Raw genomic sequence first — 24,854 nt, forward strand, 5'->3', positions numbered from 1 at the left:
GCAATTCGTTCATTTTCCTGTATCTTAAACTTCTGACGACCCGACACACAACTTTTGAGTTACCATTAGCGTTGACTGGCAAAATTTACTATTTGAAAGATATTTCTTTATTTTTCAACAAAATTACATAATTTTAGATTGATATACGTAATAATTTATTTCCTGCAGATTGTAGGGTACTGATTACAAAATAGTTCCTAACGGTTGGTATAGGATAGCATGGGTCCCCTCATGAAGTAAAGACCAGATTGTTCAATTTGGTTCTCTTTGTAAAAACAAGTGTTGCCACGTTTAATTGTAAATTTTTTCCAAGAAATAATTTTCCTGACAAGTTATATCTAGTTACCAAGGAATTCAAACCCTTAAACGACAGTACGGTTGCGGTTACGACGTATTGGCGTAATCATGCTCCACCCAAAAGATTGAATTATATCGTGTGAAACACCCTTAAATGGTATGGAAACCCAACACCCCTCGGGACGCAGCCAGGCTTCCCCCGCTCCGCCCTCAGAGCGCGTTGCCGGCCACGTGACTTGAGTCACGCGCGCGGACCGCCCCTCCGGGAGTTTCAGGGCGCCACGATCACGTAACCAGCCTATCAGAGGGCCCGAGAAATTGTCCGTTTGGCAAAAGTTTGGCAAACGGACGGCTTTGAATACAGGCATATGGAGTTCGTTAAGGTGTTTTGCATAATAATAGCTGTTTAAACGCGCCCAAACAATCCAATGACAGTTTTTGCAAGAATTTACTACAGAGAAACGACAAAGTTAACAGAAATAAATTTGAGAATAAATCAATTGCACTAATGTTGAAAAATATTTTTACGGATGAAATATACATGTAATTCGCTTGGCTAGCTCCGTAGCGTTGGAAAAAAAAAACGTTACAGACGGAGGCGACGGGCTTTTCTATTTTCTAATATCTTCCTTACCCACAGAGCTTAGAAAAATTTTGGCACACAATTAACAAAGGCAAAACCAATACAGAAAGACAATGTCAATAACAGTTTAAATTAGTGGAAAATCGTTAACGATGCTTACATTAAGGTCGTCTGCTCCATAGTTAATTTAGTTGAAGAGACCACACAGAAAAAATTTAGTAGCTATTTAGTGCTTAAACTACAACCAATCATGCAAATGGGTGCAATTAATACTGAACGTAAAAATAAAAGATAGCTAAAACTCTAAAAGAGCTGAAGTTGCACGACATGTCTACGAAAGATATTTGAAGAAGGTTTGGGGGAGGGGATGAACGAGGATTAGGTGGAGGAGACAACTTTTGGCTACAATCCCTTACCTGTCCGCGCCCAGTGCAGCCAATAAAGCGAACTCGAGGGCACTCTGGGATTATACAATACAATGGAAGTTTCTATTTTTGGACAGGTGTTCCTTCGTGAAAACAAACGGTAATCCACCGGGGAACAAATACCACGCACCTGTTACTTTAGTACCGTCCATTTCTTGTTTTGTCTCTGCAACGTCAGAGTGCAGGCATTTGTTTAAAAGTACAACGAACTGTAGAGATAACTTTTGAAATCCCTATAGTTTTATTTAATTTAAAGTACTTTAGAAGTGTTAGCTTAGCACCTTTAAGGCGTAATGACTGCTTGGCAGTTTCCCAATCTCACACTGGACCCAATGATTAGCCGAATCAAAAGATCTGTATCACTTAGTACTGGAGATGTCTTAAGACGGAATATGTGCGACGCTTGCTAGTGCATCTAGCGCGAGGATGTGGACTGACGAAGTCTTTTTCATCCAACCAACTACGAGAAATAAAGATAAAAGTGTAATGCCAGCTTCCGTCATGCATTAATGAAACTGTACCGGGAGCTACATAATTTTTTTTTTTCGTTTATCAGATTTTTTTTTTTTTACTATATAAAGTGCTGTTGAAAACTGCAATCTCAAAATCCACCAACATATTGATACGAGGATACAGTCTGGATTCTACAAACTTCGACTGCACGTTTATCACGACAAAATAAGTATAAAACATCTACGACAGTCTAAAGTGCTTTCCAAGGCTGGCATATCTCAAGTTTGAGCTGAACAATATTTTCATCTTAAGTAGAGAAAGTCTTCAAGATGGAACCATCAAGTGTCTTGATTATATTTAACTGAAGTTTCTACAACCACCGCGAATTTAGACAACGTAGCAAAATTTATTCATTTAATAATTAGAGTATCGCCTTTTTCCGCGTGTCTTACTACCCCAAATTATTCGACTGAATAATTTTGCTACAACATATATTGCGGTGGTTGTAGAATTTTAAGTGAACTTAATCCAGATGCTCAGCGTTTTATTAAAAATACGTTCTATATTACAGTGAAAATGTGATTCAGCTCTAACTTCAACGAATAAGTATATCGAATTCAGACTCACTATGTATATATAAGCCTATATATACTTCATCTCTTGCGGTAAGGTGGAGACATTAACGTGTTTTTTTAATTTTTTCACCACTGTTAGTTAAGCGCTATCGCTTTATATTTAAAAATATATATCTTTTGCATTTGTTCTATTAGTGTAATATAATGGGGGGGGGGGAAGTCTCCCAATTATGTATATATTACTTGCGCAACTTTTGAGCACCAATTATATCACACTTGGTAAATATCAGTCGAAAATACTAACGACAGAACAAATGCAAGAGTTAGTGTTTAATTTACAGAAATAGCGCTTAAATGACAGTAACTAAAAGAAAATGTAAAAAATAACGTGAGCCACCTCCCTATCATAAATTTTAAAAAGTATTTAAAAGTTACTACCCGACGACGTTCACCGCCCAGACCCAAAAGTTTAAAGGGCCCCACGAGACCCAAGACGCCGACGCGCTATCTGTCGGGAGACGCGTGATTTATTAGCGCGGCCGCTATCTTCGTCAAAGAGGGAGGTGTAGCGGCGGGCAGAAGTGGGGGGAACTCCCCTCCACGGAGCCGGGCTGTCTGGCCGTTGCCCCTGCGCCGCACGCCGCCCGCATCGCCCCAAGGTCAGCGCGACAGCACGTGGCCCCACCGCGGACCTCTTCCCCTCCCTTATCCTAAAAGAAATTTGGGGGGGGGGGAGGCCCAACAAGAGAGAGCGACGCAATACTGTACTGTCATTTATAAACAAACCCCTCCCCCCTTCACACTTCCATAACCCACTGAAACTCCTTTCCACGCAGCGGCGAGATGAAAATAAAAAATCCCAGGCTTGACGTCGAGGCATAAGCCACGGAAACCAAACTTGGCGCAACTTGGCAAAGGTCTCCCCTTCTGGCGCATCTGCGGCGCCGGATTACAAAATCCAATTTTCTGGGCCAATATAATATTACTAGCGAAAATAAAAATGCAACCCACTACAACCAACAAACCAAAAAAACTTTTAGTCATTAGTATCTCTCCAAGTTGTATTCCTGAGCTTGATCTAATCGCCAACTTGCTTTTTCTATACGACACTTTTTTAAAACACCGATGATACTAACGAAGATATTAATATTTAATTAGATCAGGAACGTCTGTGGCAAATATCCTAGAAATAATTATTCATCTGCAAACCGTAAAATTTATAGACAAATGTTCATGCAATTACAATTAGAGGTGTTGCACTTTTGGGATAGACAACCTACCCTGGCACATAACTTGGAAGACTCAATTTATGGCTTCAAGGAATGTTGGGGTCTTTGGTACACCCGTCGGCGAACACAAAAATTACAAATTTTTTCCCTCTTCAGATTTTCTTATTCAGACAGTAGGCCAAGAAAAGTTGCCTCTCGCCACCAGGATCACATTTACTTTTAAATATACGTAATATGTTACAAGTGAAAAATATTGGTTTATAATTGTATAATTGTTTACAGTTTCTCTATTTCAGCATGACCATTTACTAATTTTTACTTAGCGTGAATTGAAAACTTGTGATTTTTATGGAACACTAATTTGTCACAAATGTATCCGTTGTGACAACTGTTGTACATGAAGCATCTCACTGGTTTGATTATATAGAACCCTGCTGACGCACACTCCCGACACTACTCCACAAGGCTTTGTGACACGGTATGTTCATAGACGAATAAAATTTCAACGATAGTCGATTTCTTGCTGTGCAGTATGTTTCAGCAACTAAAATTTCCGATCGAGTACATCACAGCTGGATCCGCTCGATACACAAACTGTTTTATCCATCCCTACAACGTGGAACAGGCGGAATACTCCATCTCTCCATCTCTGCCCAAACCGCCTCCAACAAGCTGAGAACACAAGCAGCGTGTGGAAATCCGAAAAATTTACTCTTCACCTCCCGCGAAGACTGCGTGGCAACACGACAAAACCTTATAGTTGATACGTGAACGTATTGATACAAATATAATGTGTACAGCTTTTTAAAATGGTCAAAGTGTTTCTTACTCAGTGCTCAGCAATGAAAAGACCTAAATATTTCGAAATGTTTACTGTGTGTAAGTTAAATGTGATAAATTCCTCTCGTCAGCATGTAGTAGCATAGAATAAATAGTTTACATACATACCGATTCGACACACATACGAAACGAGGCTAACATTGCGATTTATTGGCAATCAGTACGGTCGAAATTAAGATAAACATTGACACCTGCGTTTCATTACATATTTTTTCAACAATTTGATAAATTTAAAAGATCAGTAATTAGCCACAGTATATTAAAATTCACTAAACTGTAGCATTACGAGGTTCTATAACCTTAACTAACAGCTATGTCCGCTACGACACAATATTTTGAATATTCTATGAGCCGTTAAATGATGGGAGAAAAATTATTTCTACAATCGTGTCTCCCCTTTGGATCGCAGTAGATTAAATGGCGCCGACGAGTGGCAGATTTATACTACCCAGCTTGTTAACATTTAAAATCTTATTTTGTATATCATAGTTATAAGAATGAAAAAAATTCTCAACGCCAGTATCACTTCAAACGAGAAACTATTTTTTTTTTTAACTGTTGGGCACTCAACGTGCCATTCCGTTAAATTGTGAAGTATTTTAACACAGACAAAAAGTCTCCTTCGAAGTAAATATTTAATACCAGATTACCCTATTGATACAATACAATAAAACGTATTTCCAAAATTCTCATTCCAACACAGCATCCAATTATCCAATATTTCAGATACATTGTAAACATGATCATTAAAAAGTTGTGTGCTCTATGTCGTATATCTGGCAACAGAGCATAACGAAATTAGACCAGCTTATGTCAGAAATCCTGGATCGGAAAGTGTAAATAAATTTCCATTAAAATTACACACTTCAAACCACGAACGAGAGAAGCCACAGCTCGGGCTCGGGATTCAGATGCTGGAGATGGTCCGCTCTAGCACCAAGGCGCCGGGCGCGGGTGAACAATCGACCACGTGGCGTCAACCTGGGAAGCATCTCAAGGCTGCGTTGACCGCGCCGCCGGTGAAGACGCCAGACAAAGAACCCGGGGAAGCAGTACTCTCGGTTCCTGCACCTCGAACGCAACCCGTGATCACCCGAATACTACAGTGCCCGCCATGCAACGTTACGATCAACTGCAACAAGTATATAGCTATAAGTAAAAGTATTATATAAATTATCTCGTTGGATTTCGTATCTTTTTTTTTTTAACTTTTTATAGGCACCCAAGTTGGTTTTCCTACATTTTAACTAACGTTAAAAATTTCAGTTTGAACATTTAATGCAACAGAATTTTTTTTTTTTTTTTTACATACGTGAATGTGTGCAATGTCTACAAATACCTGGTGAACATTGTTTCAGAACATTTGTTAAAATAATTCAGATAAATTTTCATGTGATTTAAATGCACAGTCCCCAAATATTTACATTCAATGTGCTACTCAACTGAAACGAGGCGTAAAAAAATGCAAGTTAGCGAAAGGAAACTATAAATTCAAAGTTTCGTGACTTACAGCACAGTTTCTTGTTTACTCAGTTTCGTTAATTTCCTGACCTGCAGACACGCAGGTTCGAGAAATGGCTTTGCCTTCAAATAAATATAAAATATTGTCCGACTGCGGACACAGCAGGTGCGACATTAAGGTAATAAAATCGCGTGTAACTTTGTAAGTTTCAGTTTCAATGCAGTTAGTACTAGCTATTATTTTTATTACGTTTAAATGTTTGTCGTGAATTAAGATACATTTGGAATAAAGAAAACGTGCGCATTGGTGTACCGTTAGTAAATATTAGTTATGCAGGCGAATCTTAAGCCAATGATGCCTCATGCGCAGGAAAATCTGGTGCACGAAAGAAGATTGTTCTTTGAACAAAAAAGAAACAGTCCTCTTTGACAATTATATGCAAATAATTTCACCAGGTTTTCTTGAAATATAAGCAGTAAGCTTTAATGCAATTCAGTCTGCAACTACAGTTTAATCAGAGTTCCCAATTTCTTAAATTTGTCTACATTCTGTAATTAATATCTTAATTAGGGTTGTTTCTCAAAATTCTTAGTACCCCGTGACATACAAAGCAATTAATTTTTTTCTTATTTAAGTCTGCTGTGAAAGTTTTCGTTTTTAATAAACTTACTCTGCGTGGACTATTAATGTAATGTTTTACTGTTAATTTTTCTAAATTTTCTCAAGTTACGCCCAGAACTGAAACCAGTTACACCTAATAGGTATTTACACTGACGAACTAAGTTAGTGCAATTATGTACAAAACATTTATAAAATTATCAAAATAAAAAATAAATAAAAATATGATCGCCCAGAAATATTTCGTACAAAAGGAATAATCTAGTCTTTGCACCATGATAGTTGTCTACAACATAAAATATGTTAATGCCACTAGATAACTACACAATTTTATTTCGTGGCAAAATCTATGTCCACCTTTGGAAAACTTACCACTCAATTTATAAGTCTGGCCATTATCTGTGTCCCACCATACATGCATGCATAAGGTTAACTTCATCGGCTAACCCTACAAATAATAACTAACACGCTAGTAAAATTCAGGAAATCACATTACGCTTGGCAGGCGATGGAAATTCTATCTGTATTCTGCGGCATGCGGAAAGAAGGTACTGGCCGGGTCAACTGACTATAATCATGGGAAAGTAGCAAGTTCAAATTCACAACGGGTACCGTATCACCTAATGTGAGCGAACTCAAATGTCAGGTCCGAACAGTATTCCACTAGACAGGCGACTATACAATATGATATGAACTGTACAACCCGAAATGAGCTCATACGATGCCAGGCCCTTACTGTCTCGCCACCCGACGCGAGATAGTACTATCAGTTCTATACTGTCTACAACCCGACAGACTAGGTGAAAATGTCAGGTTCATACTACTATCCCCACGACGTTAGTTTACACAAAAAAAAATCAGGTCCATAGTCTCAAAAATAGAGTACGCGAAAATTTCATTTTCAAAGCAAGTGCTTCACGGTTGCTACAAGCTTTAATTTCCTAATTTCCCCGACGTTTACAGCTTTTCCAAAACTGAATCAAGTTTGCCCGACATTTCAGACATAAATTATCCCGCAGCTAGCTTGGTATTGCTTCTTTGGGGGAAAGACGAGTGTGCTTTGAAATGTCACCTTTGCAAAATTAACGCCATTTTAGATAGATACAAGTTTGTAACAATTGCTATATATTCATCTAAAGCTATCGAATTTAGGCTATCTAACTGTATGTAAGCATCCGGAAATTAGTTTACCCCCTTGTGTTCACAGAACGATGACATGATTCAAGAAAAGGAAATTTTGTGATTAGCAAAAGTTTTAAGCAGTTTGTGAGGCGCCTGAACATTGGCGGAAATTGTATTTTAGGTTCAATTTTGCTGTCACAAGAAAATATTAGAAATAATTGTACGTTTACCTGGTATTTCCTAACCGTTTTAAGTTCCCCATTTCCCTTGTTTTCTATACCTGCAGCAACCCTGTGGCTCACACCCGACAATAGTTCGAGAAAATGGTCAGGTCCAAAAAAAAACTCCAGAGATGCACTATCGCCGATCCAAGAAGTGTTTATTTCTTAAAATAGTCTCGGCCGGGATGAGCGACTCCGACGCAATACCCTGAGTCGTCAGCCAATTCGTTCCGGCAGTCGGCGGGCAAGTTCAAGGCTGAGGGAGAGCGGCAGCGAGCCGCCAAGGTCAAACACCTCGGTCAGGGCCTCGGCGGTCGGCCGGCGGAACCTCCCTCCGCCCCCGCGCGCGGCTCGTGGTCCACGGGCTGCCAGGCCGGCCAACGACGCCCACTAACCGACTCCAGGTCTCCCACTACCACAGGCTGTGCTCATGTAGTTGCACTATCTACAATATTGGCTTTTAATTAGGATGTGCGGATCGAAACCGTGAGAAAAAAATTTTGAGACTAGAGAAAAAAATATTGGAGGAAATTTAGTAATTCAAAAATCAAAAAATAATAAACAACTGAAGTTAACTTTCGTACCTATCTTATTCTACTACTGTTCTCCCATATATCTTAGTTTCAATAGCTATGTAATAAACATAGGTAAGATTACGGCTATGTATTGATTCCGGAAATTAATGTTTCAACGTCATAGTTTATTTGTTGTAAATGACTATTTTCAACCTTTTGGGACATATCTTAGAGGGACGGATTCGAGGCGCATGTGGTAAGCCTATAAAAATTTCACTTTCAATTCCCCGACACATTTCCTCGACTATTCCCTGATTTTTCCCCTGAAATTCCTGAAGTTCCTTTGATATTCTAAGTTTTCCCTCGCTTAGAGGTAATTCACGCCGATTTCCCAACTCTTCAACGAATCCTCGCCAATCGCTTTTACCACTGCTGAATGATTCGTCTTTGCGAGTCTTTATAAATTATGCATGACGACTCAATACGGGCAATGACGATCAACCCGTGGTTCGCGGACCACTGTTGGCCCTCCACAGGGCTTGGAGCAGTGGCACACCAAGCCAACAGAGAATCAGTAGTCAACCGTTAAATTGGGACCGAAATAATCACATTCTCATCTAATTTCATTTTTTTAATTATCAACGAATATGCAACTGATGACTGATTTTACGGACACAAAGCTCAGTGGCAAGTACTTGCGTTCTGCCATAAACCAAATTGGCATATAATCGGGGGGTAAGTTATTTCCGATTAATACTAAAAAAACAGCAGATACACACTAAAGCTAAAAGTATTTCCACTACGTTTTAATGTTTGCAACTCAATTAGGGCCGGACTAGTCGACATAGGACTAATTCAAGACGAGATGTAATGCGCATTGATTGAATGGAATTGGAGGGGGGGGGGGGGGGGGGCCTGAAAACGAGACAGCCCTACACTCACGTATAATAGTGAACGGTGACCAACTTTTAGATACACCGCTGGACATGAGACAGCTTAACCCCCGACTGATAGCTTGGCCGCGTGGAATATCTTGCGCGCCGCCTGCAGTAAAACTGGCTACGAGTTTATGTATGCATTTGCGTGAGGATTTTCTTTCATTACTTGTCGGAATGGGTTAAGATGGGAGATTGGTTAAGATGGAATATATAAGAACCGAAGGCCGCCATATTGGTTTAAACACATTTAACAATTAACTGATAACTTTTAATATTGAAAATTTGTCTTAGTTAAGGCACAGGCTTAGTAACAGTTTACGTCATAGGAAAAACTTATCTATAGAAGCGAGTCACTGAACTTCGGGCTTTTCACAAGTTTTATACTATGCCTTAAGGAGGACAATTTTGAAATCTAAACGATACAAAATAATTATCGCCTAAAAACTGTTGAAACTAATATTGCGTCTTTGGAATTATATATTCCCCTGAAGCAAGAAACAAATTATACTTACAACGCTGGACTACAACTGTTCACAGTACAGTTGGAAAGATGCACGCATAGGCTCTGTTCAACTGCATCCCACAATATTTAAACGATTGCTCAAGCAGCGTGGGCTCACAGGTACTAACAAAAAAAAAGTCAAATATTAACTTGCAATCATTATTGGCTTAAGTGAAACCGCATGTTTACAATAATGCGATGTGTTGCCGCGGCCGTCGTGGTAAGAAAGCGACAACAGACGAGCGCAGGGTTGTGGTAGGATGGCGCCCCCCTGGAGGAGGGGGGAGGCCCGTGGGCTTCAAGCGCGGGAAGCGGGGAGGGATGCAGGCAGGATAGAGGCAATGAACGAGGCGCTGTTGCCACGCTTCTCGGCGCCGACCCGCCCCTGCCACTTCCAAGAAGCCTGAAGACACAGGCCAATTCATGTCACCTAAGCACGAATAACATTTTTTAAAAGGTAAACAGCTTTTAAGCCAACAAACGAGTCTTCACAACTAAACAAACATCTTATTTTCACTATATAACTCATCTCAACGCATATTCCTTATCAAAGCCTAACTCATAAGCATCACTGACTAATCAGCTATATCATTACAAACGTACGGTCAGCTTATTTAAACACGGCCACGTGTTTTGTTTACAAAATTATGGTACTGAACATACCTTTTCTGCCATTAAAAAAATTGCATGTACATGGTTAAATACACACCATATTAGAATGCACCAACAAATAAATATCAATAACCCACTGCATCGAAACGAGGACATGAAACGACATAGGGCAATGTACAGTTGTGATTGCCAAAACGCGTTTTCTTTATTTCAATTTTAATGGAATATAGTCATTTTATTAATACGCAATTTTTTTCCCTACTGCGCACTACTGGCCGGAAGTACAAGTATTAAAAAAGCATTCTGACGTACTAGCAACAACCTCCCAAGCGCATACTGGAAGACAAACTCCCAATGGGCTTAGCATCGCCTCCCTACTAGATTACATTATCGGCGCCTGGGGTAGAGAAAGTGTTCTTATCACCGAGCCGTCAACTTTCATGCAGAGTGAAGGCTGGTCATTTATCTATCGACAGAACTATATAAACAAAATATTAAAACCGTAAGTATTTTTTACTTCTGGAATCTGTCTTAAATTACATCAATACAACTATCACTATAGTGAACAAAAAATGCATCAGCGAGGCAGGTCCACCCTAGTTGGTGCCACGCGAGCGGGAACATGATACCTGATGAACCTACACGGGCGAAATGCCTTTCAGTCAAAAACTTACAAGGGCTGCGGGCTAAAGTGAAATTAATTATCACGGGATTCATTCAAACCACCGACAACTTTCCACGTACACTACCCGCAGATCAGATCGTAAGATGCTGCACATTGGACGGAATTATTTCCTGCCAGGAATGCCATCTTCATTGTTTTGTCCAACTTTTGGTTGTATGCAATGAAAGTAAAAATGGGAAAATTAAACGCCATGCGCGAGAACTTGTCACTAGTTCAGACGACCAATGAAATAGACCTAAACCTGCCTCCCACGCACGGGTCCATTATTCCAACAAAAGTAAAAAAAATACTAAGTGCATTTTTCTCCACAAATTGTAGGTACTCCCTAAATACTAGTGTACATGTTGAAAGTCATTAAACGAAAATTAATTTAATGCAGAACACTTCATTCTGGCGCTTAATGCCAACGAAACTTGGGACATTCCAAAAGGTGTGGTCAGAATTAGTAAGCTCAAAACGGGCCACGACTTTTCGCAAGTGGGCAGTGGCGGACTGGGGTCGAAGGGATTTTCGAGATAAGAGTGCGTACAATTTCAGGACCTCTTTAAATAGTAGGGTTAATTTTTATATGTAATAAGCTAAATTAAACAGTACGAAATCGACTGGATCTATTCTCAGAAGAAAAAAAACTAATCTAAAACCGTTTCAGGGATTATTTCCACGTGATTTAAGTGGACAGTATAGTATCTTTTAACATTTATGTTCAATGTGAGATCAAACTGAAATAAGATGTAACATAAATTTCAAATTAGTAACAGGCTGCTGGAAACTCATGACCTGTAAACACCTGTAGCTACCGCTCCAGCCACTTATTTCACGACTCGCAAGTTAGAACACTAGCCGGTCTCCGGTGCCGGCACCACGAGGAGCGGCGGGGGAGGGGACAACGCCCGGAGACGGGCGGCGCGCGCACCGGAAGTCGCGGCATCGCTGCCCGCGTGCTAACAACCTCCCCGAGGACGGCGACTGATAACCCCGGGCAGGCGAGCCGGCGTCGTGCGCGCCCAAGGTGACTCCCGCCCCAAGGGCACGGGCAGCCGCCCCCCGCGCGCGCCGGTGCGTGGGAAACACACCGCACGCACGCGCCGACCAACTGGTCCGGCCCACATCGGCGGCGACACGAGCCTTCTTACTACTCGCCACTGCTCCGAAGGACTAGGTGTCTGGCCATAACCCCGTGGAATGTCCAACATTATGGTTCGACGGACGACAAAACATCACGTCGGCAAGTGCTCAGACTTGCCAAGACACGCGACGTGGGAACAAGGCATGGTCTCTCGCGTCATTGGTTGGTTTTTGTCATTCATTTTAAATAAGGGCTATTTTTATTTAAACATCCCTGGAATTTGTTGATCTTGGTGTAAAAATCCAACCTTTTACACCTACTATTCTTAACTCTGAATTTTACTGTAATAATATTTGTGAAAACAAATGCAAAGATGTAGCTAATTAAAAATAAATAGCCATCGAGTAAAATTAATCCAAATGACAAAAATATATATAATCAACACAGCTGGTGGAGAGCCTTCCCAACTAGGAATGCTAAAAACAATTTATACCCACCAAAAAAAGTAAATTATTTTAAAGCAACTAGCGAGAAAAGTTGTCTTTCCCCCACCCCCTTTTTTTAGCGAAATTAAATTCTGCGTACGCTGCTCCTGTAGGTCGCCGATATTACAGGATATAATTGCACACCAGATATAAGAGTGCTACAAGAAAAAAAAAACACTGTCACTACCGTCTGTGGTACGTTTTACACTTTTAATAAACACTTGATCGACTGGGTTATACACTCCCGCTAACAAGCTCGTGTATTCCACAATCGCAAATACACGATTTGGATTTGCAGTTTACTAACCATTCAAAACAATGACACGTTTGGGATATAAATCATCGCGCTACTTGATGTAAAATAATTCTTAAATAATCTTTGAAAATTATGCTACCCGTATCAAATAAAAAAATGTAATTCCCCCCCCCCCCCCCAACACCAAGAAAAAAATCAAGGTAGACTACTTAAATCTTAAACAGGAATGAAAAGTAGTTACGCAGACCGCCCCTGGGAATCCTACACATTTTCGCCCCTGATGGTAATTAATAGTACACAACACGCAAAAAACGGTACACGTGCCATGATAATGGAACAAGTACCATGAAAATGACTCATCTAATCACCCTGCCGCGCAATAAAATTAGAGATGTCAATTTACTGGCATTTTCATTAAGCAAGATTTTTTAAGGTGACAAAAAATTTGTTTCCAATGATTCAAATGTAGGGCATTTCACACTCGTTAGTTGTGTGTTCATTTTAAGATATAACCCCTTGTTCGTTAGTAAAAATAGATATGAAACCAACACGATAGGCACGTGCGGCTTATTACAATGACCTCGAAATCTATGAAGTCATAATAAGTATCTAATGTAATTTAAACTCCCAAAAAGACGCGAGATACCAGACATGCTGACTCATAAGGCATTTCAAATGACGAAATTAAGGGGGCCCTGGTTCGAATCCTGACCCAGCAAATCATGTCAGGATTCCAGAAACCACTCCGGGAAGATGCTGGGATGGCATCTGACAATGGCTGATTCCTCTTAGATTTTCCTGCATTGGTTTAGTTTTGTGTCGCTATAATGACCTGCAATTAACTTGTGTAAAACCACGAAAACAAAAAAAAACGAATTTGGAGACATTTCACATTCTGTCACCAGCGTTTAGGTGAGACCCGTTATCAATTACATTAAAAAAAAATTGATGGTGAATTTCTCAATTAAGCTTGACCGGTGCAAAAGTATTAATTGTACGTATATAGAATGTAGGTTAAAAACTAATATGTTGCACTTTTCATAGAAAAATGGTACCAAATAAACTACTCTAAAAAAGCCAGAAATAAATATTAAAAATTTAAACTCCCTGCCAACATCCTGAAAAAACGACATTCACCGTTTCAGACACTCGCACGCACGAGTCACATTTAATCAAGACTAATTTCTTTCGAAGATGTGAAGAAAAGCAAGTGCGAGTTGCGTGGTGATGGTCCAGTAACGCTCCACAGGCAAGGCTACGACGTGGCTGTTCGAACCAGCGGGTAGCGGAGTCCGCTGCGTATCAAGCTGGATAGTTTGCTGGGCACCCAAAACTAACTGTTTGCATTGTGTAAACAAATTTTTAAAGAATCGCTGATAGCCAACCAGCTACATCTTTTAACACGGCCAGCCTAAAGAATCAGTCAAAAAAATATCGTCTAGTAACCATCTTTGTTTACCTTCATGCATAATAAGCTGTCTGCCGACACTAATGAATCCATCATACTCTTTTCTCAGATATATTGAAAAATAGTATTTATAGCGATTAATTGCTTCGTGGAAATTCGCCTGAAAATTATTATTATTAGTTTTATTATATGCCACTTGACGGAACGATCGCATTAAAAAAATAGAATTTGGCCAACAATTGTTTTTTTTAAATTCATATTTAATAGGGGCGTATAAAACTCCCAAAATTCTAACCAATTTTTAATCTAACATTCCCCAAAAAAAATGAAAGCAAACCACGATTTAGTGGTTTTATCTCCCCTCCATTTTCCTACGAAATTAAATTCTGCGGACACTCGTGCTTGTTAAAAGATTATAGACGTCAAGCAATGGCGATCGCAGCATGCCGCCTCCTCGCTCGAACTCGCTCCCAGCATGCACCGCGACCGGGCGGCGGTCACGAGGTCTGCCCCGACGAGCGCAGGTAGGCAGGCGAGAGAGAGACCTGCTGTTAGAGAGAGAGGGAGAGGCCGAGAGGATGTTCTTTGTGTCACGGCTGGTGAATTCCTTCCCGGGCCGACCTTGAAGCCGGCGGAGACTGGTTCTCCGGTTCAACGTTCCATCGACGGAGAAAACTGCCCCGCGCGACCTACCACACACTTCGGCGCCCGGCGGGGATGTCTGCAGTGCGTCACCAGCTCTTACTGCGGCAGTTCACACGGCAACTACGTCTACTTTCATTACATGCTTCCAAAACTATTTATTTAAAAAAAAAAATCCACAACTCACGCAAATCACCCCTCATGCAACAAAGCGCAAGTACTTAATTGTGCTTAGCATTTTTAGGTAACAAGATTGAAAGCAAGATACTCGAAACTTACCATAAACCAAAATCGTTGAAATTTAATAACTACCAGAGATAGATTTATTCACAACTATGGTTATGTTTTAATAAAATACTAGTATACCCTACGAACGCATTTATCCCAGTTTTAAATTTAAAACAGCTAAATATTCCTAAATTTGTTAAAAAAACTAATAAACCTAGATTAGTTCTTAGGTTACTTAAGTATTTTATTCAATGAAAGTGAAATGACATCACATAAAAATGGTAAAGTGCACTAAGGGAAAATTACACATCCAGAGTTGGATATAAAAGCTAGTAAGCTGACAAACGCAAACAAAAAAAATTATTGCCGACAATCTGATCACTTGCCGAATAAAAACTCCCAAATGGAACACGGCATGAGGTGATCTCCATACTTCGTATGCTTATTGAAATATATTACTGCATGACACGAATTAACTTCAAGGCATAAAAATTCTAACCAAAAAACTAAAAAATCAGAACGTGGAGAAACATTCTGTGGTTCAGTAAATCGTTGCGAACATAAGAAAACAATGGTTCATCACATTACGAAAAATACATGACTACACGGTTGAAGCCTGCTTGCAAACATTACTTCCTGCACACAGGATTTAAGACAAAGTTTAAGAAAACATGCAGTTAATCTAAAAATAACTACTTAAAATGCGCTTAACTTGTTAAAATTATTTAATAAAACACCACCACCGAGAGAAAGTTTACTTGAACTAAATGATGCAATCTTAAGCGAACTAGGCCTAAAATGCTGCATAATTCTTGTTCTATGCCCAGGATGCGAGAACAAAACATTCAATTTTAAAATATATATTTAAGAGGATTAATGTTAACAGCGATAATCTTAAAAAATCACTGTTAAAAGTGCTCAAAATATATCTTAACATACGCGTTCATGACAAAAATTATTACAGAACAGCACAGGACTAAAGGCTAGTTATTAAACTAGTCAAAAAGTTTGTCTTGTTTTGATACTCTTTTATAAATAAGTAAAAACGCAAGAATCCCTCTACAAACTTACTTCGACAAGAGTTTCCGCCAAAATATGAAGTGATAATATGAAACTTTGATGCGGACAGCACTTGCACAATGTGAGCCTGATAACACGTATAACAATTTGTTTTAATTATATACATACACAAAATTAAGACAACGAGAAGCTAAGCTTTTAACAATTTAAAGTTCGTGTTGGGATTACGTCTTGAGATTATCGTGCTTTCAGGAAAAGAAGGTTTTCTGTAGTTTCAAAATCCACAGCAATTTCAATAGAACGTAATCTTGCGCACGCACCTTCAGAAAAGTTGTTCCCATCCCCAACAAAGGGAGAAGACGTTTTCGAAGAAAACTAGGAATAAAGGCAGCTGAAGGATGGTGGGGCCCCAGAGAGAAAAATGTACAAAAAAATTGGGGCCCACCATCTGCTCGGTGGGGCCCCCTTTGTTCGGGCCGTGTGCCCTGGAGGGGCTTCCGGCCAGCTGCCACTTCCCTTCTCCCCACCCAGGCTCCAGGGACCCCGGTCGCTCACGCTTTGTCTCGCCTGCTGTCTGCCCCTCACGCTAACAATGTTACCGGTTACGCAACTCGCCGGCCCTGTAACCCCCAACAAAGCGGCCAAGTTCGTCACTACACCGCCCGCTTGGAAATAGCAACTGTAACTGTTCCTAACAGACTACTTTTAACAAACTAAATAAAAAGACAAAGAACAAGAGAACAAAATTTATTTAAGTACATAATCACATGCAATAGATCAATTTCCGCCAGTAACGAATAAGCTATACGAATGTTACGAAAAATACAGCTAACAAGCTCTAAACCTACTTTAACCATAATTAAAACAGCCATTCTAATAACCCTCGCCACTTTTAACACTACGATTAAGCCCGGAAATTCAACTCTAAGATGCGTTTCAAGCTACGCCTGTAAAATAGTAACACCCGGTACTCGTCAAATGGGTCCGGCAATGGAACGGCAACATTAAACCCCAACGGCCAAATTACACTACAACAAATACAGGTACAGAACATACCTTGACGGCCAACGATCTCGGCCACATGCTCGGAGCTCGGCACTGGCACGCACTCGGTCATGTTCTGGCTCTTCTTCCCTCGGCTGTCGTCGGGAAACGACGCGGGCATGATGTCCCCTGGGGTCGCCGGCTCAGTCGTTGTCGGCGAAGTGTCAAGATTCAACATGCTCAGCTCGAACGCCAGCGAAACTAAGGCCTTCTGCTCGTTGAGGCAGGACCGGCTCTCGTCCAGCTCCGAAAAAAGACTCGCTGGCATCACAGTATATCGAAATACTTTTTTAAAAAAACTTTTTTCTTTTCCAAAATACACGTACTCTCGCTTGCGTCGAAATATTAAAAACGAACAATTACTCTATGATTTTACGACACGTAATAAAAAGGAACACAGTAGAAAAATAAAACTCTGTGGAGCAGTACGCGGGAGAGTTGTGTGGAGCGTGCGTTCCGTCTCGATGCGTCCCCGCACTTGGACTGGATCGTCGTCGGCCCGGGCATGTGCTAGACCCAAACTGTCATGGCGGCCGTTTGGCGCAGTTTCTGGGGACGCGCGGCAAATTCGAACGGCCGCGCGCCATTGGCTGGCGCGTGGCCACGTGACCCGGCCGCGGCTCTCTCGCCCCGGCCCCGCCATTGGCCGGCTCCTCCCACCCGGCCCGGTGCTAAAATTACCCGGCCGGACGAGACAAAGGAAGGAAACACGTGTCGTGTGTGGACCGCGCGCTGCGCTGTGAGCGCTGCGTGATAAATAATAACTGATACTGAAGTTCACACTACATTTAACAGTTTCACAGACGGATCAGTTACTCTTTGAATTACAATATTATTGATTTTCTTTTACATAAACAGCGTCGAAAAAGGTGGTTAAACTGGGTGATTTAAGTATCAACTCGGTTATATTTCAGTATTGCTATCAAACTCACTTTCTCAAAGTATAAAAGGTGACTAAACTTGCAGCTCACTTTACTCCTGTGAGTTAAGTTGAATTCTAGTTTACTTTTATCGTTATTTGACTTAGTTATTTTGTTCTCTTAAGTTCTTGATGAACGGTTCAAGAAGGAAAGTAAGAAAACAGTGAGTTATTGTTACACTTAAATATTTAAAAATAATTACGCGATATAAGAATAAAAACATAACATCTTTTTAAGAGTCAGTGTTAAGTTTTATTACTCTCTGTGTGTAATTGACTATACTGAACTAGTCACAACACGCTTAGTGGCCACAAAAATTGTAGTCTTAACACCGTAGCGAGTAAACTTGGTTATTAATCCCCTCGTTGCTTAAAAACTCATCAGGGTAATCCTGAATAGTTAATTCGCCCCTCTCTTATCACCACCAAGCAAAATCCAAGACTGACATTTTCTTACTAATCGCTTGTCACTCGTGTATGGTTTTACTATCATTGACGTCTCTAAAAATAGTTAAAAGGATGAAGTAGATAAATAAAACTAAATAATAATGTTATTTTTTCTTTTAACTTGTAATACATTATGATTCATACAATAAATAATACAAGATAAATAATAATGTGATTAAAAAGTAAAAATGACTTTGTGAGCTGTGTGAAGTCCTGTTCAATTTCTAAGCTAGTGAAAACTGGCCCATTCGTTCGCAGCTCTTCTCTCCCCGACATGAGCGTACGCAGAAATATTTTTATTTTTTAGTAAGGCATGGGGGGGGGGGGGGGGAGTTGAATGGGCTATATCCCCCGTCTCTCCTTGCGTACACACCTGCGATCTCGATGAGTAGCTGGTAAACTCGACCTCGCTTCAAAATAGGCTAGCTTACGAGGCACTCTACTGGAAATTCTCTAGTCTGAAACAAATACGTTTAGTGTAATCACATTGATTAGTGATAAAGTCACTCTCCTTGTTCCAACGAATAAAATAATTAAAGACTGGTAAGTATATTTTTCTCGCTATTCTCTTATGCTGTTTTAAATCATCTCATTGATACACTTTCCTGAAAACATATCTGTATACTATATAGAGTCCGAATTTGACCTTGATAATTGCCCCTTTTTTTTGTAACAAAGTTCTCTTATGCACTTAGCCACACACTATTTTGGGTATTTATCTGTAAAAATAAATGTTATGGATTGTATTTTTAAAGTTTTTACTGGCTGAAAAGTTTAATTTACATTAACTATGCAAAATTAATTATTATAAATAAATAACAAATATACGCATGAATATAAATGTAAAAACTCTTTTTAAACAAGTTTTATAATTTTAAGTAAATTTAAATAATCAAAAATTTCTCACGTTTATTTTTATATTGAAATACACGCAATGTTTGGACGTAGTCTCGTTTAATATAAATAAAAATTGGTAAAATTAAAACTTTTGAATATTTATTTTTTAGCCACGTTATGAAAAAAATATGAGAGTGAATTCACGATGTGAACGCACCGTGCAACAATATTTTCACAGAATAAAAAAAAATGCATATAAATAAAAAATTTACATGTGCTTTTAAATCTTATAATTTAGTGATTGATATTGAATAACTGGTCCATATCATTCAAAACATTAATTTATTGTGAATATTAATTATATAAAATATGTTTATAAACTTTTTCAAATGTATTTTCAAGTGTATTTATATAAGTGAGATTAGATTGTACTTCTTTAGGCACGTAATGAAAAAAAATTATGAGAATATATTTTTACAATGTGCACGCAGCTTACAGCAAAAAAAAATACAAGATATAAAAAGGCTACATACAAATAAAAATTATATATATATATGTGCTTTTAAATCATATATTTCAGATACTGATATTTAGAAACTGGTCCATATAATTAAAAAAAAACATTTATTTATTGTACTATGGTGATATAAATTGTGTTAATAAATGTTTTTGTATGTATTTATGTAAGTGAAGTTATGTTCATATATTATAAATGCGAAAGTAACTCTGTCTGTCTGTCTGTCTGTCTGTCTTTGTCTGTTTGTTTGTTACCTTTTCCCGACTGAACGGCTGAACGGATCGTAATGAAATTTGGCAAGGAGATAGATTATATCCTGGGGATGGACATAGGCTATATTTTGTCTAAAAAAAAAAAAAAATAAAAAAAAAAAAATCTTAAACGGGTTAAAAAATATATCTTAATTTTATGTAATGTGTGTCATAGATATACAAACTGTTAGTGTCATTCCTCTATGCCTGCCGAGCAATAGTTTTCAAGCCATTACGTTACGTTTTTCTATTGTAAGGAACTAAGTAGAGAGTAAGAAAAAAATAAAGATCTTGACAGTTTGTAGTGTCGCCATATTTGTTTCAATTTTCAATACCGTTTTTGTATATTACAATTTAATTTGCAGAAAAAAATCATTATTCATAGGTAGGTAATAAGTTTTTATATTTGTCAATATTGTTATTATGGTAGATAGGAGTACAGTAAATGCCTACATTCTTATATTCCTTTATATCTCTTTCGATTTGGAGTGTTTCCGTGCCATTCGGGGTCCCCCCACCCCCCCACCCAGGTGGTTAAAGCCCCAAAATTTCGAAAGTTTAAAAATTGTTAAAAATCTTTCTCTTTCGATTTTAAGTGTTTTCGAGCCATTCAGGGTACTCGAACCCCCCGCAACCCTCTGGGAAAAAGCCCCAAAATTTCGATAATTTTAGGAATTTCAAATATTATTTCTTTCGAGATGGAGTGTTCCGAAACATTCCAGGTCCTGAACCTCCACCCCCTCCCCTTCCACAAAAGTGAAAGCCACAAAATATCGAAAAATTGGAGGAAATTGTATTAAAATTAAGTCATTACGAACTAAAGTGTCTGGGGCATGGTGGAACTTTTACCCAAAGTCAACTTCCCACCCTATTTTGAGGGAGGGGGGGAGTGCAAAACCCCAAAATTACGAAAAATATCAAAAATTTCTTAAATTTAAGTATACTTTTTTACTATTTGGAGTGTTTCCGAGCCATTCGGGTCCTCAAACTACCCTCCCCCCCACAAGGAGTCAAAGACCCAAAAATAAAAAAATTTCCCAAAATTTCGAAAACCTATTCTCTTTCGATTTGGAGTGTTTACGAGCCATTCGGGGTCCTCGACATAACCCCCTCCCCCCTTCTCAGGGGTCAAAGCCCCAAAACTTAGAAAATTTCAAACATCATTCTCTTTCGATTTTTAGTGTTTCCCTGCCATTCAGGGTCCTCAAAATCACCCCTCCCCCTCTGGGGACAAAGCCCCAAAATCTCGAAAATCTCAGGAATTTCAAATATAATTTATTTCGAGATGGAGTGTTCCAAACCATTCGAGGTCCTGAACATCCACTTTCCGCAAAAGTGAATGCCCCAAAATTTCGAAATATAAGAATATATATATAATTGGATGTTGGCATGTATGACGTCGATAAACTCTTACACCGTTCGACCGATCGCCATGAAAGTTGGCACATCGAAGTGTTTTTATCATGAAGAAGGTTTTTATGCTATCCATTTTTTTGTAACTCGCCGCTAGATGGCGCTGTAGCGCATCAACTTCTAAACCTTTCAACCGATCGCCATGGGTAAACAGAAAACCATAGGTCACAGATAAACAAACAGTAATTATGTGTCATTTCTTAATGTCCAACACACTGGACATATCGCTATCCATTTTGCTGTAACTCGCGGACAATATATCACCCGGTGTTCAGCCCGGGAAAAGCCGGGTACTGCAGCTAGTATGTATGTATGTGTGTATATATATATATATATATATATATATATATATATAATCAATATCAATTTAATTGTGAGCTTTAATAATTGTCGCTAGCAGCGAGTGTTTGTGGGAGGTTTAGAAGTCTCCTGGCCGTTTTCATGGGAGTGTCTGTTAGGTTATGTTCCCGTACATGCAGTTTTATACAGTATAAATTATTAAACTATTATTTAATCAATAATAATAAACATTCAGCACATTTATTGATTTTCAATATTAATTAAAATTGTTATCTCAATTATTTTACTGAATTAAATAATTATTTTCATGCACATGTTTACCTACATTAATATTAAATAATGAGTATTTATTTAAATTTTTATTTTGATTGAATTTATACTTTACCTATCGTATTTATAATTTCGTTTTTATTATTTTATTTACATTAATTATTTGCATTCAAAATTAAAGTTGGTGTTTTACTATTCCAAGTAAGCATAACTTTACCGCACGTACATAAGTGCATGAAATCATTTTTTTTCTGTAATTTTTCTTTACTGGTACATAATAAAATTGATTTTCGGAGAAGGAAAAAAACTAAAAGCTACTTAACAAAAATTTCGAACTGCATACATTATTTATAACTATATTGAATGCAAATATTGTGTTTGATGTCATGTCAGTGTTTAATAAGAGGAGTTGCAAAATAAATTAGCAATGTAACTATGCTTTGCTTAATATGTATAACTAATTGAAACTTACTCCCAACATATGTTTTTTTTTTATATAAAATACCTACAACACAGTCGGTTGAGAAATTTGTTGTTAGTGATTGTTGGTAATACAATATTTTGCAAGGAAAACGCAAGCGTGTCGGAAATCGTTCAATTGGTCGTGGTTTCCAAACTTACCTAAAACTTTCTGAAGTAAACTTATAAAAGTAATGTAAACTTATAATCACAGGACATATAAAATTAACAATTGCTTTAACCATAACCATTGAAAGGCAATCAAAAACTTAGCTGCATGCAAACACAGGCTAAAAAAAATGTGAACGAGTCTTTCAGTAATCGCCAGTGATGAGTAAACATCTAACCTCGGTAACGAACACACCCATGTGTTCTCATGTTGCAAAGAAAAAAAATAGAGTTATAATACGAACTCTGACACGAAATTTAAAGTAGAATTATTTATAATAATGTCGAGCGTGATAAATATACGCAAATTGTGTTTACATTATTTTACATTTCTGGACGTGAATCACACATAGTTTCCTCACGCACCGCTAGAATTCGCTGCTGGAGCAGCTACGTCGACTATCGAATAATTCTATTTGCAGGCCGAAATTTTGAACTATATAAGGAAATTGCTCCGATAAAAGCAATAAAGACTTCAAATAATACTAAACCCTGACTTTGGACCTGATTTTTGACAATAATTTGTATTAAAATACTACCCATATCGTTGAAATTCATTAAATAGTTAATACTATAATGTTTACCTTTGTCTTTGTGAATTTTTTGTTAATGCCATCCGCCACATATGGAAGCACCGTGGTTGTTACACATTTCCGTTCCTTGCTTGACTTCCGTCGCATTCACGAAAATACTCCTACAGAATGCCGATTACCAAGAGCTAAGATATTACATATGAAAGGATCTTGAAACACTTAATTTGATTATTTCGCGGCTTAGCTAGCTGCACGAATCTGTGAATGACTGGTGTAACTGTAATGTCATTTCCTTTTTTTTTCTAGGTATATTTCGAAGAAAGACTACATATTGTAACAGTTACAATGGTGGGACTTTCAAAAACATTTGACGTAGTTTTTCGTTTCATGGTCCATAGACCCCAAAACCATCGTCAACTCAATAGTTTACACACGAGGATACTAGAGGCGAGGCAACGAGGCAGGTTAGTCAGCAAGGCGCGTCGACCCAATATGAGGGGGGGGGGGGGGGGGCAAGAGGAGGTCCCACCTCTTCCTCTCCCTCTCTCTCTTTCTCTCTCTTTCTCTCGAGGGTTCGACACGGTCCGAGCCCCCCCGTCTGCTGGAAGTGGTTGGTGTAACAAGGACGCCATTATTCTCGAAGCATCGAGTGTTAAGTCTACCTTGTTGACGCAACACTTCGAAGGGCTGCGAGACCTTTCCAGAGGGAGGCTGAGAGGTAGTGTATAAACGGCTAAGCCGGCCTGCGAGTAGCGAACTGAAAAGGGCGAGTGATTCCTTTTGGCGAGCGACAACGGGCGACGAGCGGGTTTCGTGTGCGAAGGTGGACGTATCGGGGACTGTGTCGCGGCGTGGACGAGTGAGTAGTGTGGTACAGTGTGCTGGGACAGAGGTGCGTGGTAAGAGACGACCAGTCGATAGATCCAGAGTCGGGCCGAGCTCCAGTGGGGATAGTAAATAGTGGACTTATTTAAAGTGTAAATGCTTTGTGGACAGAGACAGTTAAAATATTATAAGTTGATTAAAAGTGTGAATATTAGCTGATAGATAAGAATGTATTTAATTTATGGGGCTATCCTTCCAATCAAGTTTTCCCACTGTACACACACATATACATATATCATTTTGATGGACACAGTAGCTGCCGTAATTTTGCACAAATACTTTCAAACTGATAAGTAAAATAATGTAATGGAAAATCTTGGTCGAGTTCGTTATTTGGCAAAATTCGAACAAAGGGATAAAATTAGTGAAGGTTTTTTGAAAAACATAAAATTCGCTATAACTCCCTTCGTATGTAAAATAAGACATCCGTTTGAAGTTACTATATATCGTAAAAGTGATACTTAAAACTCAAGTCAAATTAAAATTTTGATACGACCAAACATAACTGCAAGGAATGGAAAATTTAGGGATTGGTGGACATAAAATGCATAGCTCACTTAATAGGCACACTATCAAATACGTCTGATTTGTTTGTAATTCTTACAATATTATCTAAAAATTCTGCCCGA

General features: G+C 38.9%; 1 protein-coding gene across 1 annotated transcript in view; it reads right to left on the bottom strand.

Moving 5' to 3' along the window:
- Positions 1-17,721, bottom strand: part of LOC134536716 (RNA-binding protein MEX3B) — a 62,461-nt gene extending 44,740 nt beyond the window's left edge. The window contains exon 1 of the mRNA XM_063376596.1: positions 17,239-17,721. Within this exon, the coding sequence (XP_063232666.1) occupies positions 17,239-17,494 (256 nt within the window). The 5' untranslated portion in view covers positions 17,495-17,721. The remainder of the gene's footprint in view (positions 1-17,238) is intronic.
- Between the last annotated feature and the right edge of the window lie 7,133 nt (positions 17,722-24,854).

The sequence above is a fragment of the Bacillus rossius genome, chromosome 1 (assembly GCF_032445375.1).
Source record: "Bacillus rossius redtenbacheri isolate Brsri chromosome 1, Brsri_v3, whole genome shotgun sequence".
NCBI classification, from domain to species: Eukaryota; Metazoa; Arthropoda; class Insecta; order Phasmatodea; family Bacillidae; genus Bacillus; species Bacillus rossius.